Source organism: Orycteropus afer, unplaced genomic scaffold (genome assembly GCF_000298275.1).
Source record: "Orycteropus afer afer isolate SDZICR_OR568_19922 unplaced genomic scaffold, OryAfe1.0 scaffold00402, whole genome shotgun sequence".
NCBI classification, from domain to species: domain Eukaryota; kingdom Metazoa; phylum Chordata; class Mammalia; order Tubulidentata; family Orycteropodidae; genus Orycteropus; species Orycteropus afer.
The window spans coordinates 1,551,765-1,567,797 of NW_006921989.1; the positions used below are offsets into that span (position 1 = coordinate 1,551,765).

A 16,033-nucleotide genomic window follows, 5' to 3' on the forward strand; every position below is an offset into this window, starting at 1 on the left:
ATACTGCTGCAAACGTTTCTGAATTATCTTCAGTAATATCTTACTTGCATGTGATATTAATGATATTGTTCTATAATTTCTACATTCTGTGGGAAAATAGAGTATACAAAGCCAAAAGGCAATACTTTGAAAAGATCAAACTAATAGCATCAAACAACAAATGCTGGCAAAGGTGTGGAGAGACTGGAACCCTCATACACTGCTGGGGACACTGTAAGATGGTGCAATCACTGTGGAAAGTGGTGTGGTGCTTCCTTAAAAAGCTGGAAATAGAAATATCATATGATTTTGCAACCCCATTGCTAAGTATATATCCTAGAGAAATTAGAGCCATAGCAAGAACAGATATCTGCACACCCATGTTCACTGCAGCACTATTCACCATAGCAAACAGACAGAAACAACATAAGTGCCCATCAATGGAGGAATGGATCAACAAACTATGGTACATGCACACAATGGAACACTATACAACATTGAAGGACAGTGATGAATCTGAAACATTTCATAATATGGATAAACTTAGAGGCCATTATGCTGAGTGAAGTTAATCATAAAAAGATAAATATTATATGACACCACTATTGTAAAAAGAGGAGCTCTGGTGGTGTAGTGCCTAAGGCACTTGACTGCTAACTAGAAGGCTGGCGGTTCAAACCCACCAGCCACTCCTCGGAAGGAAGGTTGAGCAACGTACTTCTGTAGTGATACCACCTCAGAAACCCAAGGAGGGGTCGCTATGAGTCAGGTCCGACTCAACAGCACATAACAACAACAACAACATTGTAAAAAGTGAAGAAAAGGGTTTCACATACACAAAAGAACTCTTTCATGGTGACCAGGGGTGGTGGTGAAGGGAGAATAAACCACTAATTAGAAGGTAGACACATGCTAACTTGGGGTGGAGGAACCATAAAAAAAGAAAATCAGTATTCCAAGTTTATTGCATTTCTGTATACCAGCAAATATACATACACACACACACACTGTTTTTAAGAGCACTAACAAATGAGTTGCTAATAGGTGGGGAAGGGTTAGTTAGAAAGGCTTGGATTCTAGAATGAGGGACATATGTCATTTTGTTAGGTGCCGTTGAGTTGATTTCTTATTCACAGTGACCCCATGTGACAAAGTAGAACTGCTCCATAGGGCTTTCTTGGCTGTAATCTTTATGGGAGCAGATCCCACAGAGCTGCTGGGTGGGTACTAAGCACCCACCTTTCAGGGAGCAGCCAAATGCTTAACTGTTGCACCACCAGGGCACAAAAAAAAAAAAAGAAAGAAAGAAAGAAAAACCTAATCTAGTCAAGAAGACAAATCAAGAAGAGAGAAAACATAAATTACTATTATCAAGAATGAGAACAGGAACATCAGTACAGATCCCATAGACATTAAAAGGATAATGAGGGAACATGAACAACGTTATACTAATAAATTGGATGAAGTGGACAAATTCCTTGAAAATACAAACACGCTAAATACAATAAAGGAAAACCACAAAGCACTATATCTGGGTCAGCAAAAAAATTTTTTTTTTTTTTTTCTAAGTCCAGAGGAATAATCTGGACAGATTTCCCAGAGTGATATATAAGTTGAGAACCTGAAGGATGGGTGGGATTTGACCAGGCTGATAGAATTGTGTCCTGGGCATGTCAAACAGCATGTGCAAAGGCCCTGAGGTCAGAATGAGCTTTGTGTGTCCAAGGGAAAATGTCCACTCCAATGGTTCTTTCTGGTTTCAGCGACCACACATCTATATTCTTCCTAGGAGTCAATCTCCAGGTTGTCCTGCTTGGTTTGAAAATAATTGTTCATAGAGTGACCAAAGAAACCCACTAGTAGGGCAAGTCCTTGGAAGTTTTGGGGCTCTAAATAGGAGAAAACTTGTCCTGCAAACTATCTTTAACTTCCTCTGTTCTGGAGCTAGTGGTCCCTTTTGCCTGGGTGGTGCAGTGTAGTGAATTACTTAATATGGCCCTTCTAGGCATGGCCTTTGTGATTGCCACCAAATGACTTGGTGGGACTATGCAAATATGAGGTGCTTGTGGCCCACCAAAGGGATTGGACAGCTTACTAATAATGTAAATAAGGTACGTGGCACCCTTGTGGGGGTGGGACCATGCCAATAAGGTGTATTGAACCCTAATGTCGGGTTGGTCAGTTTTGCCATCTCGCTAGGCTTAAAATGAGCCATCAGAGGCAGAAAAAGGGGATCTCACTACTATCAAGAAAGAGCCAGGAGGGGAGTGCATCCCTGGACCTGAGATCCCTGTGCTGAACTTCCTCAATCTAGAAGAGCTGTGACACCAAAGATGGCAAGAAGCAGCGACAGAGAAATTGTGCCAGCGGAGGCAGCAGAACCCAGAGACTGGCATGAAGCAGAGCAGTGGGCTTCCTGGCCCCTGGAGCAAGAAAGCAGAGTGCTTTCAGGCAGGAGCCTTGCTGCCAGAGTGGGGTGCTTCTCTGAGCTAAAAGAGCTCTGTAATACTTGCCCAAGCAGGACAGAGGCTAGGCTGAGGGCCAGAGGGAGACCTGCCTTTGGGCATGGCTTAGAAGAGGCTGTCCTGATCAAGAACTGTATCCTGAGTTGTTTCTGATCCTGAATTATAACCTGTTACTTCCCTAATAGACACCATAAGCATGGCTATTGTCTGTGAGTTCTGTGTGGCCACTGAAATGAATTATTAAACCCAGCAGGGAAGTAGAGAGTGCCATGAGAGGGATGGTTGGTGCCAGAATTGGTAACAAAGTTGGAGGGTTGTGGTAGTTTAGTTTGTGTGTCAACTTGGCTGGGCCTGGTTGAGTGGCTGGGCAGCTGGATGTAGTATTCCCCATGATGAGACTGGTAATCAACTCCATGGTGGAATCTACTGGGAGCAGCTGAGTAGCAGCTGCCTTTGGGTATGTAGTCTGCTCTCAGTATATAAGAAACAGCTTTGGGAATGGTCTCTAGCTTATGGCATGCTTGGACCCTGCATGTAGCGGTGATGTTGTTCAGCAGCCTGCCATGCTCTGCTGACCTGGGGATATACAATGGACTTAAATTAATGGTTGCTGTGTGGTTTGGTAACATCGGGACTGTGCCTTTTTACTTGTCAACCTTGGGCTTGTCAGTTTCAGCAGCCAGCAGCTGTATGAGTGAAGAAAAGCCTCTAGCTTCAGTGGGCCAGAAACTGGAGGCAGAGCAGAAGCCCAAGGTTGAGGGGCTTTCACCCAGCCCCTAGAGCCTGGCACTTTGAACTTGGACTTAAAGCCTCCAAAGTGTAAGAATAAACTCCTGTTTGTTTAAGCATCCCATTTATGGTATATTCTTGTCAGAGCTGTACTGGGTAACCAGAACAAGGGTGGAGGCATGTCTGACCTCCACTTCATAGGAATCAGCCTTGGGTTGTTGATGTTGGTCCTCCTCCCACCTTGTGAAGTTATAGGTCAGACACTGCTCCCCCAACACACATACACCCTTTCTACAGGTAGTGAAGCTTTTCTTCCCTGTGTCTTCACACTGGGAGCACTCACAAGCCACTAGGCATTACATTTCATACCATGAGTTCTCTTGGTCCCATTCTACAGAGCAGCAAGCTGAGGCTTCAAAGAAGGACCATACTTTGCCTGAGGTCAAAGAGGCCAAGCCCTAACTACTGTGCCCTACCACCCTCACCATGTATTTGTCTCAATTTTGACACTGATTGGGCTGTGGTTTTTGTCTTGGATGTGGGTTCCCCAACCAGCCATTGCCATCACCCTTCCTCATGCCCAGGAGTTCTCTTAGGGGGAGAAAAAGTAAACCAACACCCAACCATTGCATCCATTTTTTCCCTCCAATTTGCAAAACCATGGCCACCAAGGTGCAGAGAGGTGCCAGGATCTGATGTGCATTCATGAAAGGGGTGGGGAGAGGAGAGAGTCCCTTTCAGCGCTGGAGGGTGTGCAACTTCCTGCCAGTGAAGAAACACTGGGCTCCAGTAAACCCTGCTTCTCCTTTCCCCACTCTGGCCTCACAGGAGGAGTTGGCGGGCAGCAGACGGCCACTCTGGCCTCAGCCAGATTCCCAGCCACACGCGGGAAGAGAAATGCCCTGGGCTGTCTTGCTCTTTGCAGCTGGTGAGTCTGACGCCCCCTCCACCATCCCTACCCCACTCCCCCCCACCCCTGGCCACCTTGCTGCTCTGGGGCTAGAAACCAGTATGGGGCTGCCCTTCCCAGGTGAGAGAGGAGGCTGAGCTCCGACAGATTTGGCTAAGAGCCCTGGAAACTCCCCAGAACATGCTCTCTCTTGCTGGGCTCCTCATCATCCCTAAGTCAAGACTATATCAGAAATACCACCCCACTGGAGAAGGTGTGCCCATGCCCCATGACTCAGCAGGAGGATCTGCTGGGGGGGGTGGGGATGCAGAGGCTGGGCCAAGGTGTGGAGGCTGAACAAGGGGAGACTTGTGTAGGTCTCACCTGGGCCAGATGCACTGCTCAGCAGCCTGTGGGCAGCTGGGGCAGAGATTGGTCTCTGGGGAAATTTCCTCCTGCATTAAGCCATACTCTAAAACCCATAATCCTCACCACAGCCTGGCCCCTCTGCCCTCCCCTGCTCTCCCCCTCAGCTGTTCCCTTCCAGCCATCCTGGCCTCCTCACTGCTCCCTGTCCACCCTCTGAGCCTTTGCCTGGAAGGTTCCTCTGCCTCTTGCCCTCACCTCTCAGAACTCAGCCCAAAGCTCACCTCTTCAAGGAACCCCTCTGTGGCTGCCCCAGCTGGCACAGCCTTCCCTGTTCCCTATCTATTTGCCTACATAGGATCCCTTGTCTCCTAGACAAGAACATCAGCTCCACAAGGCAGGCATGTCTGTCTGTCCTGCCCACTGCTTGGCTCCCAGCACCCAGAGCAGGGCTTGGCACATAATCAGTACTGAGAACATATTTGCTGATGGGAGTAATAACAGTACCGTATTTTTATGCAAATAACCCACACATTCCACACAAACTACCCTTATTTTTGTAAGCATGATGACTAGTGTTATTTGCATGGGCATGTTATTTGCAAAAAACACTATATAATCCTGTTACTCTGTAATGACCATCAAGGAGCCCTGATAATGGAGTGGTTAAAGCACTCAGCTGCTAACTGAAAGATTGGCGCTTGGAACTCATCCACTGCTCCTTGGCAGAAAGATGTAGCAATCTGCTTCTATAGGGATGACACCCTCGGATACCCCCTAGTGCTGTTCTGCTGTGTCCTATGGGGTCACTATGAGTCAAAATCAACTTGATGGCAGTGGGTTTGGTTTTCTTGGTTTTATAATGACCATTGCTAGTATAAAATGACTGAAACTCCCTGTGCAGGGCACTCAATCCTCTCAACCTAGCAGTAGGGTAGGGATCACCATCCTCTTGATGGACATAAAAACCAAGGCTCAGAGAGGTGGAGCTATCTGCCAAAGGGCACACAGCCAGGTAGGGAAGCCCAAGTTCCAGAGCCAATGCTCTAACCACCCACCCATACAACCTTCCCTTGTTCTGCATTGCAGGCTCCTTGGCGATCCCAGCACCGTCCATCTTGCTGGTGCCCCCGCACCCCAGCAGCCAAGAGGACCCCATCCACATCACATGCATAGCCCCCAGGGGCTTCCCGGGTGCGAATTTCACACTGTACCGTGGAGGGCAGGTGATCCAGCTCCTGCAGGCTCCTGCAGACCAGCTCGGGGTCACCTTTAACTTGAGCGGTGGCGACAGCAAGGCTCCGGGGGGAACGTTCCACTGCCAGTATGGCGTCATGGGGGAGCACAGCCAGGCCCAGCTGTCAGACCTCAGCGAGTCTTTGCATGTTTCTATCCCAGGTGAGGGCTTCCCACGGGCCGCACTGCCATTCGCTTCACTCTCACTCTGCCTGCCAAGCCTCGGCCTGGAACTCTGCAGAAGAAAAGCCAGGCTGATACTTGGCCAGGATTCCTCGCCTTTCCTTTCTTATTCCTCGCCCCCACCCCATGAGGAGGGTATGGGGAATCTCCCCATTTTGCAGATAAGGAAACAGATAAGAGCCACAAGAGGCAAAGACACTTGCTCAAGTCACACAGTGAGCAGGTGGCCAAGCTGGAATTCCAGCAGCCTCTAAAGTCCAAGCCTTACACCACGTGCTAGACTGCACCCCACCGCTCACGCTTGTGAGCGCCTATAATGTGCAAAAGGAACTCTGGTAGCATAGTGCCTAAGGCATTTGACTGCTAACCAGAAGATTGGTGGTTCAAACCCCTCAGCCACTCTGCAGAAGGCAGGCTGGGCAATCTACGTCTGTAAAGATTTGCCACCTTGGAAACCCAATGTGGGTCACTATGAGTCAGAATCGACTTGATGGAGGTGGGTTTGGGTTTTTTTGGATGAGGCACAAAGCATTGCAGTGAGTGTAACAGACATTGTCCCTGCCCTCCTGTAGCTAACGCTCCCTGGGGAGACAAGACTAACAAGCAATCCCATAAACATTCAATCCTCAAGCTTGGGAAAGGGTATCATTTAAAATAGAATGAAGGGTGGTCACGGGAGGCCCCTCAGAGAAGTGACATTTGAAGAGAAGCCACTGTGTCGGTATCTGGGGCAACGGTGTTCCAGGCAGAGGGAACAGTCTATGCAAAGGCCCTGAGGGAGGCATGTGCTTCTGGAAGAGGATGGAGGAGCCCAGTGGAGCTGTTGTGCAGAGAGTAAGGGGAGGGGGGAAAGAAAGAAGGGTAGGGATGGAAAGGGGCTGACAGTGCAGGACCTTGTGGGTTGCAGTGAAGATTTTGAGTTTGCCTTGGAGTGAGATGGCAGCCGGGGGGAAGGCTGAGGTCTCTCTCAGTTCTCCAGGAGAGGGAGTGGGGCATGAGCTCTGGATCTAGGAGCTGAGGCAGGAGAGATGCTCTCCCAGAAGTCTGCCTCCAGGTGCTCCGCCTCATCACCGTCAATCAGAACTTTCCACTGCACAGAGCTGCTTATTGCCAGCAGAGGCCGAACACTGAGTGACCAAATAGTTTCTGTGTGCTTCCTTGCTGTTCAAAGGCCCTTTCTCTCACCTCAGCCTTGTGGTCTTGGAAGGCCACAGGCCTCTTGTGCCAGATGAATGACTGAACAAGGGCTAACACTGTGAGAATCCAAGTGTGTGTCTCTCCTTGCCCCTCTTCCTTTAGCTCCTGACCTTGGCTGGGGTCAGGGTAACACCTTCTGGACTCCCAGGAGAGATCCCCTCTCTCTCCAGGGAGGGGCAGCTGAGTCCTTTGAAGAGAAGAAAATTCTGGAGCTGGGGCTTCCATACCTCTGCGTGGGCCTCAGAATCCTCCATGTGGCCTGGGTGGGTGTCATCTGACCCCCTGGTGACCAAGCTGAAACCATTAGGACTCTTCAGGTTGTAAGAAACTGAGAAATTGACTCAGAGTGGCATAAGTAACAAAAGGGAATTTGCTGGTTCATAGAACTGAACAGTCCAGGAGCATAGTGACTACAAGTGTGGTTGGATCCAGGTGCTCAAAGAAGTCAAGAATGCTTTACTACCTTTTATGTAAGGATTTTATTCCCAGGGAGGGCCTCCTGGACATGGTGGCAAATCGTGCCCTGCAGCTCCAGTTGTACAGCCTATGTTGTTGTTGTTGTTATGTGCCCTCCTGTTGGCCCTGACTCATAGCGAACCCTCCTTGGGTTTCCTAGGGGGTATCACTATGGAAGTAGATTGCCCAACCTACTAGCCTTTAATCCTAGCCAGAAGAACAAACTTCTTTTCCCAGTGGTCCAGCCAAAGTCCCAGAATTAGTTTTCATTGGCTCATCTTAGACCACATGACCTCCCTGAACCAATCATGATGACCAGGGGGGGAGGGAATATGCTAATTGGCTAGACTCAAGGTTTCCTTGTTGCGTTGGCCCCAAAGCTACAGGGCTGGGGAGCATGGGTTGGAGGAGCACAGGAGAGAGCTGCCTCCCCAAAGGAAACCAGGGGGAGCAACGGGTGTCCCACCCTCTCCTGCCCCCACAGTTCCATGCCCTGCCCTCTTTCTTTTTCCATTTTTCCCCAGTGCCCACTTGGATCCTGGCACTTTCTCTGAGCCTGGCTGGAGCCCTCCTCCTCCTTGCTGCCCTGGTGGCTGTTGTCATGGTGATCAGGAAAGGTAACAACAGGCAAAGAAAGCAAGACCCGCTGGCTGCCAATTTTCGACCTCTGGAGTGTGTAAATGTGCTTGCTATTGTTGTTTGTTATTATGAGCTGTCCAGTCAGACCCGACTCATAGCAACCCCTCCTTGAGTTTCCGAGGCAGTATCACTACGGAGGTAGATTGCCCCATCTTCCTTCCGAGGAGTGGCTGGTGGGTTTGAACCGCCTGCCTTCTGGTTAGCAGCTAAGTGTCTTAGGCACTACACTACCAGAGCTCCTAAATGTGCTTGCACTCATACCTATTTTTAGAACCACGGAGGAAGACAGTTTGGGCAAGTCTCACTTCAAAACTTAGGAGGGAAGAATCCTCCAGAAGTGAGTTGAGGGTGGTGGGCAGTGGGAATTGATACTTCCCAAAAAAACATCCAGAACAGTTTTACATGCTTGCACATTGTTTGAAGTTTTTCCATGTTACTGCTGTAACTGAAAGAAAAAGAAAAGAAATGTCTGCTGGGATTCTCCTGGTTAGTGGCAACCTTGGCAGGTGAGAAGGCAAGGTTGGGCTGCAAGTGTATTAGGGAGGGAGAGGAGATGCATTCAAGGTTAGGGGGCTTTACCCAAAACAAACCCACTGCCGTGGAGGCGATTCAGACTCACAGCGGCCCTAGAGGACAGAGTGGAAGTGCACCGTAGGGTTTCCAAGGCTGTCATCTTTATGGAAACAGACTGTTTCATCTTTCTCCTGCGTAGAGTCTGGTGGGTTGGAACCACTGATCTTTCACTGATTGGCAGCTAAGCGTTTAGCCTCTGGGCCATCAAGGCTCCTTAAAGGGCCTTACAAACCAGAAATTGCTGAGCTTCTTTCTGAGGTCTTAAGGGGCTTTAGGAATTTACCAGATGTGATCGGGACCCAGATCTAACCATATTTATTTATTTATTTTTCTCCCCAGTTAAAGTCACAAATTTGCAGAAGAAAAGGTGAGACAGTCTCTGAAGACTCTCAGAGTGTGGTTCTGGGGACAGAAAGACTCAATCCCAGCCCTGGAGATCCTGATGGCTATCAAAGAATCTTTTGCTGAGGTTCTGGACTGGGGTCCTGGATTCCCACCCCAAACAGCGCCCACCAGGGAGGGCCAGCTAATGGGAACAAGAGTCATTTATTCAGTGCCTACTGTACACTGGGCACTGGGCTGGGGGACTTCCAAGCAGGATCTCACGTTCTCCTCACACCAGTCCTGGAAGTAGGCTCTATAGATAATCCCATTTTACAGGTTAGGGGACTGAGGCTCAGGGCTCAGTCACACAGTCAAACGAGGAGCAAGCGGTGCAGCCTTGCTTATACCCCCTGATTGCCTGCTGCTCAAAATTGTTGCAAACCATTTAAAAACCCACAAGGTGAGTGGCACCTGCTGGGATTGTGCCCCAGAGCCGTGGCCCTGATTTCTGGGTGTCAGGATGTCTGCTGCCTACCCTCCAGGGTCTGAATCCCAGCTCCACCTGGCCGAGGGGCTTGGGCCAATGAATTCCCATTGCTTCATCTTCCCATGGAACTGGCTAGGCGGCTGAGAGGATTTAGGGATAGGAAGCTCACATGGATTAGGCCCTGTTGCTTTCCCTCCCAGGGCACTTTGAGGAGGAGGAGGATGAGCAGATGAATGGGAGCTGAAGGTCAAGTATTGGGCCTGGTTTGGGGCCAGGATTTCTAAGAGGCCACCCCAGTGTGCTGGTGGGAGGCGGGTTGAGCCCTCACTTTTCTCCTGAATCCTTTTGCAGAGAGCGAGAATCCTGCTGGGCCCAGATTAACTTCGCCACCACAGGTGTGTGCCCCTCACTCCCATCCCACACCCCCAAATGCCTGCAGGCCTCATTCTCCCTTCTTTGACCTTCTTCGTGGCTGCTCAGTCCAAAAATACCCCCTTCACCTGCCAGTGTCACCTCTCACCTGGCTCCTCACATTTCACTCACTCTGTCCTCAGCCTGGAACATTCTTCCCTTCCTGGCTCCTCTAAAGGTCATCTCCTCTAGGAAGCCTTCCCTAACCCCCAAGGCAGGGTCTTGGCTTCCTACTTAATGCCCCCCTCCCCCCAAAAAAGCCAGATCAGTTGCAATCAATCAACTTTGACTCCTGGTGACCCCATGTGTGTCAAAATAGAACTGTGTTCTGTAGTATTTTCTTTTTTAAATTTTATTTATTTTGTTGTTGTTGAGAATACAGACAGCAAAACATACACCAATCCAACAGTTTCTACATGGACCATTCAACACCATTGATTCTATTCTTTGAGGTGTGGGTAGGGCTTTCCATGGCAGATTTTTCAGAAGTACAGCATCTGGCTTTCCTTCTAAGGCACCTGTGGGTGGATTCAAGCCACCCATCTTTTGATTAGCAGCCCAGTATGTAACTGTTGGACTGGGCAGTGTTTCATTCTGCTGTACATAGAGTTGCTGTGAATGGGAGAGAGGAGTCAAAGGCACCCAACAACAACAATGTAACCGTTTGCATCACTCAGGGATGCCCTGGCATACGGCAGTTCTTACTCATCAGCAGCAATACAAATAATGCTGTGTACTTAACGTTTCGTCCCCCCTGCTGGACAGTCAGCTCCATTGCAGTCTGACTACACTCGCACTTGAGCTGCTGTGTAAATCCTCCTTAATCTCCCAGAACCTGTCGTTCTGCAAGCTTCCACTAGGGGGCGAGAGAGAGAGAGAGAACCAGCCTGTGAGATGCGGTGCTCTCTTGAGGGGCTGAGTGAAAAACTCGTTTTTTTCTGTCCTACACTTTTACTAAGCACTTATCCTGTGCTAAGATCTGGGGGAGCCACAATGACCAAGACAGGTGTGGCCTCTGCCCACACTCCAGGGGAGAAACTGCCGATGGCAGGGCTGGACCGTGTCTGGAGCCAGGAGGTCAGGCTAGGGGAAGCTATGTTCAGGCCAAGACCTGCGAAAAGATCAGGGAGTAGCTGGGTGATGAGTTGGCGACTGAGCACTTGGGAAAGCACCTGGAGAGGTGTAGTTGCCTAGAGGTGTTCCAGAAGATGGGAGTGTGAGGAAGGTGTGAATGGCAACAAGGCCTTAATTTTCCAAGGGCAGCCAGAACCCCTGGAGGAGGGCTTTGAGCAGGGGAGGGTCATGGTCCTACCTGTAGGTGGAACAGTTCACTTCACTGTGGTAGGTTAGGAGGGAGCAAGAGAGGATGCTGGGAGATGGGCCTGCCCCCTTCTCACAGTGGCCTTAGGGCCTATGGGCTGGGGGTAGGGATTGTGGGCGGGGACACGTTTAAACTGGCCCCAGCCCCAACTTTCCTCTCTTTTCTGTTATAGATATGTCCTTCGATAACTCCTTGTTTGCCATCTCCACGGTGAGTGGTTCTTTTTCTTGGTTCCTGTTTCCAGCTGACTATCCTTAGTTGTAGGACGGCAGGGATTGCCACTAGGCTGGGTCGACCTGGTGTCTCCGAGCTGTGGTAGCCAGGAAGGAGTTCAGATTCATTGAAGAGGGACCTGTTTGTGAGTTGGGGGTTGGTTCTGGAAAGGCATGGCATGAGAAGACTGAAGATGGCATGTTGGCCAGGCCTCTGTGTAGCAGTGGGAGGGTCAATGAGAAAGGCGAAGGCCCTCAACGAGATGGACTGACACAGTGACTGCCACGATGGGCTCAGGTACAGCAAGGATTGTGAGGCTGGCGCAGGACCAGGTAGCATTTTGTTCTGTTGTACACAGGGTTGCTGTGAGTCGGAGATGACTCAATGGCACCTAACAACAACAACAGCAACAGGCAGGCCCCTGCAAGACACTTGCTGTTGTTTTCAGCATTGCCATTGCATGCAGATGGGGATGAGATCATGGACCAACCCTCCAGGATGGTGACAGAGGAGTCGGAGTGACCTGGTGGCCTCTTTGGGGTCACAGGGCCTTGTGACCCTCAGATGCCCTCTCCTGGTATAAGAAGAGCCTACTTTTGTGGCCATTTTCAGGGAGTTCAGCTTAAATGACCCAGTTGTGTGTTTCCCTTTCAGAGGGAAGGGTCTCAGAACTGCTATTCAGCAAAGGGTGTGGCTCCCCACGTCACACAGTGTCAGGGCTGGGATTTGAACCCAGGTCTATGGGACTCCTCTACATAGCTGCATCTTGGAGTTGGCACTTGTACTTTCCTTTCTTTTTTGATAAGTCAGAGGTATGTCTGATCCATGAACAGCATGGATCAAGGAAGCGTTCAGCCAGCTCCTCGCCACCAAGAGGAGGGTGCAGATCTGGGCTGCAGGTGGCCCCACTAGAGGTAGCTTCAGTGGAGCCATTTGGACAAGTGCATGTTTCACTGACACAGCTGTCAGCAAGCCTGGAGCTGAGTTGGGTGGTTTGGGCACTGTCTCAGTTACATAGTGCTGCTATAACAGAAATGCTGCAAGTGGGTGGTTATAATAAACAGAAATTTATTTTCTCTTAGTGTCAGAGTCTGGAGGTCTAAATTCAGGGGGCTGGCTCTAGAGGAAGGCATTCTCTTTCTCTGGGGGGTCTGGACAAAAGGTCCTTAGCTCTTTTTTTTTAAATTATTGTGATTTGGGTGAAAGTTTACAGAGCAAATTTATTTTCCATACAGCAGGTCACACATACACATTTTATTTCATGACATTGACTGCAATGCCCCACAATGTAATAGCTCTCTTCCTACTTCTTCCCCATAGTCACCTCTTCCCTGTGTCCTTCCCTCCGATGCACTTCTGCCCCCTGAGCTGTCTCTCTGTTCAAACACAGCCCTTCTGTTCTCCCATGATTGATGGCTCCAGGGAGTGTATCTACCTGATGTAAATGTTCACCCCATATGCTTGTCTGTTTGACTGGCAGCCACAGGAGTGAGTTCAGTTCCAGACCTTCAGGGTAGCTGGGGGCCATAGTCTCAGGGGTCTCACTAGGCTCTATCAGACCAGCAAACCTGGTCTTTTTTTTTTTTTTTAATGATTTTGAGTTTTGTTCTACATTGTTCTCCCACTCTATCCAGGATCTCCTGCACCGATCCCCCTCTGAGTGGTTGACAATGGTAGCCAGGCGCCATCTAGTTCTTCTGGTCTTGTGGTCATAGGCTGAGGATTGCGTGGTCTACCAGTCCCTTAGACTAATTGTTTCCATGCATCTTTGGTTTTCTTCATTCTTCTCTGCTCTGGATGAGGAGAGACACATCATGGCATCTAGATGGCCACTTGCAAGCTTTTAAGATCCTAGTTGCTACCCACCAAAGTAGGATGTAGAGCAGTGTTTTTGTGTATGTGTTATGCCAATTGAGCTTGGCCTCACCTGTGATCATATCATGGTCCTAACTACCACAGGTCTAACTACTCGCTCCCTCAGGGTAGCTGGCTGTGCCCATGAAGCCACTACAATCTCGTCCCTTTCCTCGACTCTTTTCAGTTTCTGTTGCTTGGTTCCTTGGCGCTCACTCTTGTGGGGTGGCACCTGTCTTCCCCTATCTGTGCTTGTTTCCTTAATCTGCTTTTATATCTCAAAGGAGATTGCCTCAAGACACACCCTACACTAATACTACGTCATTAACATAACAAAGAAAACCCATTCCCACGTGGGACTCTAATCACAGCTATAAAACCCCATTGCTATCAAGTCACTAAGACTCTCAGAGTAGAACAGCCCTATAGGATTTCCAAGGTTGTAATCTTTAAGGAGGCCAACTGCCACATCTTTCTCCCACAGAACGGCTGGTGGGTTTGAAACACTGACCTTTTGGCTAGCACCCAGGCACTTAACCACTCCACCATCATACCATCATGGCTCCTTAACCACAACTATCTAAAAAAAAAAACCTCACGTGCCACTGAGTCAGATTCAACTCAGGGACCCCTCCTTGGGGGATGGCTCCTAGGGTTTTGGTTTGGATGGTCTGTCCTTCCTGGCGTGGGGAAGCCTAGGCCAGGGACAGGCTTGGAGGCACCAGAGAGAAGAGACAGGCCATCTCACCTGGTGGTGCGCAGGAGCAGACGGACATGTGACTCTGGAGTTCTGGAGAGAGGTCCCTTCTCAGGTGGGCCTCAGAGTCACTGGCTGCAGGTGAGGGGAAGGGAGTGGGCTTGGCGCAGGCCTGCCCGGCCTCCCCAGGGAGCAGCTCACAGAACACACCCCCAGAGGCAGGCAAGTTATACCCCTTTCCAGGTAGAGCCACACCGTTTAAGACCCCCATCTGGTAATTTTCCCTTTTTTCTTTTGAAGGACATTTTAAAGGAAACATGGAACACAGAGAAAAGCAAGGAGAAAAATAATTTATTTCTCAATATCTTAGTCCTGATGACTTTTATAAAAATATACAGAATTTTAGTTTTTTAAATTTCCATGTTTCATATATGTTTATATATATATATTCAAAATTACACACACAGTAAGTTTCCTTTGGTCACCAGCCCTCCTCCCTGCCTGGTCCTCCCTCTACACCTACACAGGTGACCACTATTGGAGCATCTCTGGGCCATCGCAGGCACATGGAATGTTGGTGTCCTCATTGGCTCCTGTGGAGTCGGCCTTGACCCATGGCACCCCCGTGTGTTACAGAGAGGAACTGCCCCCGTAGGGTTTTCTTGGCTGCCATTTTTACAGAAGCAGCCCACCAGGCCTTTCTTCGGTGGAGACACGGGGTGAGCTTGAACCGCCAGCCTTTAGGTTAGCTGTTGATCATAAACCAGCAACGTGCTACCTAGGCTCCTTGTGTGAATATGGCAGATCTAGCTCCTCATCCCCATCCATGGACTTGAACATGCGACTGTGAGGATGATGCAGGACTGGGCAGTACTTTGTTCCATTGTATGTAAAGTTGCCCCAGTCAGAGTTGACTCTACGGCAGCACACGATAACAATATATTCTCGTCCACCTTTTTTTACACAAACTATAATATGCTATAGGAGCTCTGGTGGTGTAGTACCTAAGGCACTTGACTGCTAACCAGAAGGCTGGCGGTTCAAATCCACCAGCTACTCCTTGGAAGGAAGGTTGGGCAATCCAATTCTGTAGTGATAACCACCTCGGAAACCCAAGGAGGGGTTGCTGTGAGTCGGGTCCGACTCGACGGCACAGAACAACAACAACATAGTATGCTATACACACTTGCAAAGAGGGTGTGGGGGCGGCATCATCTGACCACTAACTTAACAAGAGGGGAGAAAGATCAGCACAAAACTGATTCTTATGAAGTGGAGGTCAGACATGCCTTCACCCTACTACTTCTTTACCAATTCTGACACCAACCACCCTTCCCATGGTACTCTCTACTTCTCTGCTGGGTTCGATCATTCATTCATTCATTGCAATGGCCACACAGAGCTCTCACACAATACTATGATTATGAAGTTTCTTAGGGAAGAAACAGGTTACAATTCAGGATTGGGAACACCTCAGGATACAATTCTTTGATCAGGACAGCTTCTCAGCTGTGCCGCAGGCACACTTCTCTCTGGCTTCAGACTCTTGGCCCTGCAGCACCTTGGGCTCTGTTACAAGTATTACAAAGCTCTTTTAGCTCTGCAGGTAGGTGCCCAGAGAGGCACTTCATCCCGCCAGCTCACCTCCTGCCCAAAGGCCGTCAGCTTTCTCACTCTCTGGGCTGGGAAGCCCCACCGCTCTGTCTTGTGTCAGCCTCTCAGTTCTGCCACCTCTACCGCAATTTCTCTGCCACTGCTTTTTGTCAACTCTTGCTGTCTCAACAATGTTACAGCTCTCTCTCTCTCTCTTTTTTTTTAAACTTTTTTTTACTTTTATTGTGGTGAAAACATATACAACCAGACATTCACCAACATAACTTCCCTATTTACAACTCAGGGAAATAGATGATATTTTTCATGTTATACCAGCATTATTGCTATCTTTTTCCAAAATATTCTACCACCATTAGCCTAGACTCAATGACCCACGAACAAAAGCTTCCCCCTTCCACCT

The 16,033-nt window shown here is 49.2% G+C and overlaps 1 protein-coding gene across 1 annotated transcript in view; it reads left to right on the forward strand.

Moving 5' to 3' along the window:
• The first annotated feature begins 4,070 nt into the window (after window positions 1–4,070).
• The window catches only part of CUNH19orf38 (chromosome unknown C19orf38 homolog), a 13,996-nt gene continuing 2,033 nt past the window's right edge, over window positions 4,071–16,033 (forward strand). The window contains exons 1-6 of the mRNA XM_007953630.2: window positions 4,071–4,101; window positions 5,518–5,826; window positions 8,025–8,117; window positions 9,052–9,079; window positions 9,875–9,918; window positions 11,428–11,465. Coding sequence (XP_007951821.1) covers window positions 4,071–4,101; window positions 5,518–5,826; window positions 8,025–8,117; window positions 9,052–9,079; window positions 9,875–9,918; window positions 11,428–11,465 — 543 coding nt within the window. The remainder of the gene's footprint in view (window positions 4,102–5,517; window positions 5,827–8,024; window positions 8,118–9,051; window positions 9,080–9,874; window positions 9,919–11,427; window positions 11,466–16,033) is intronic.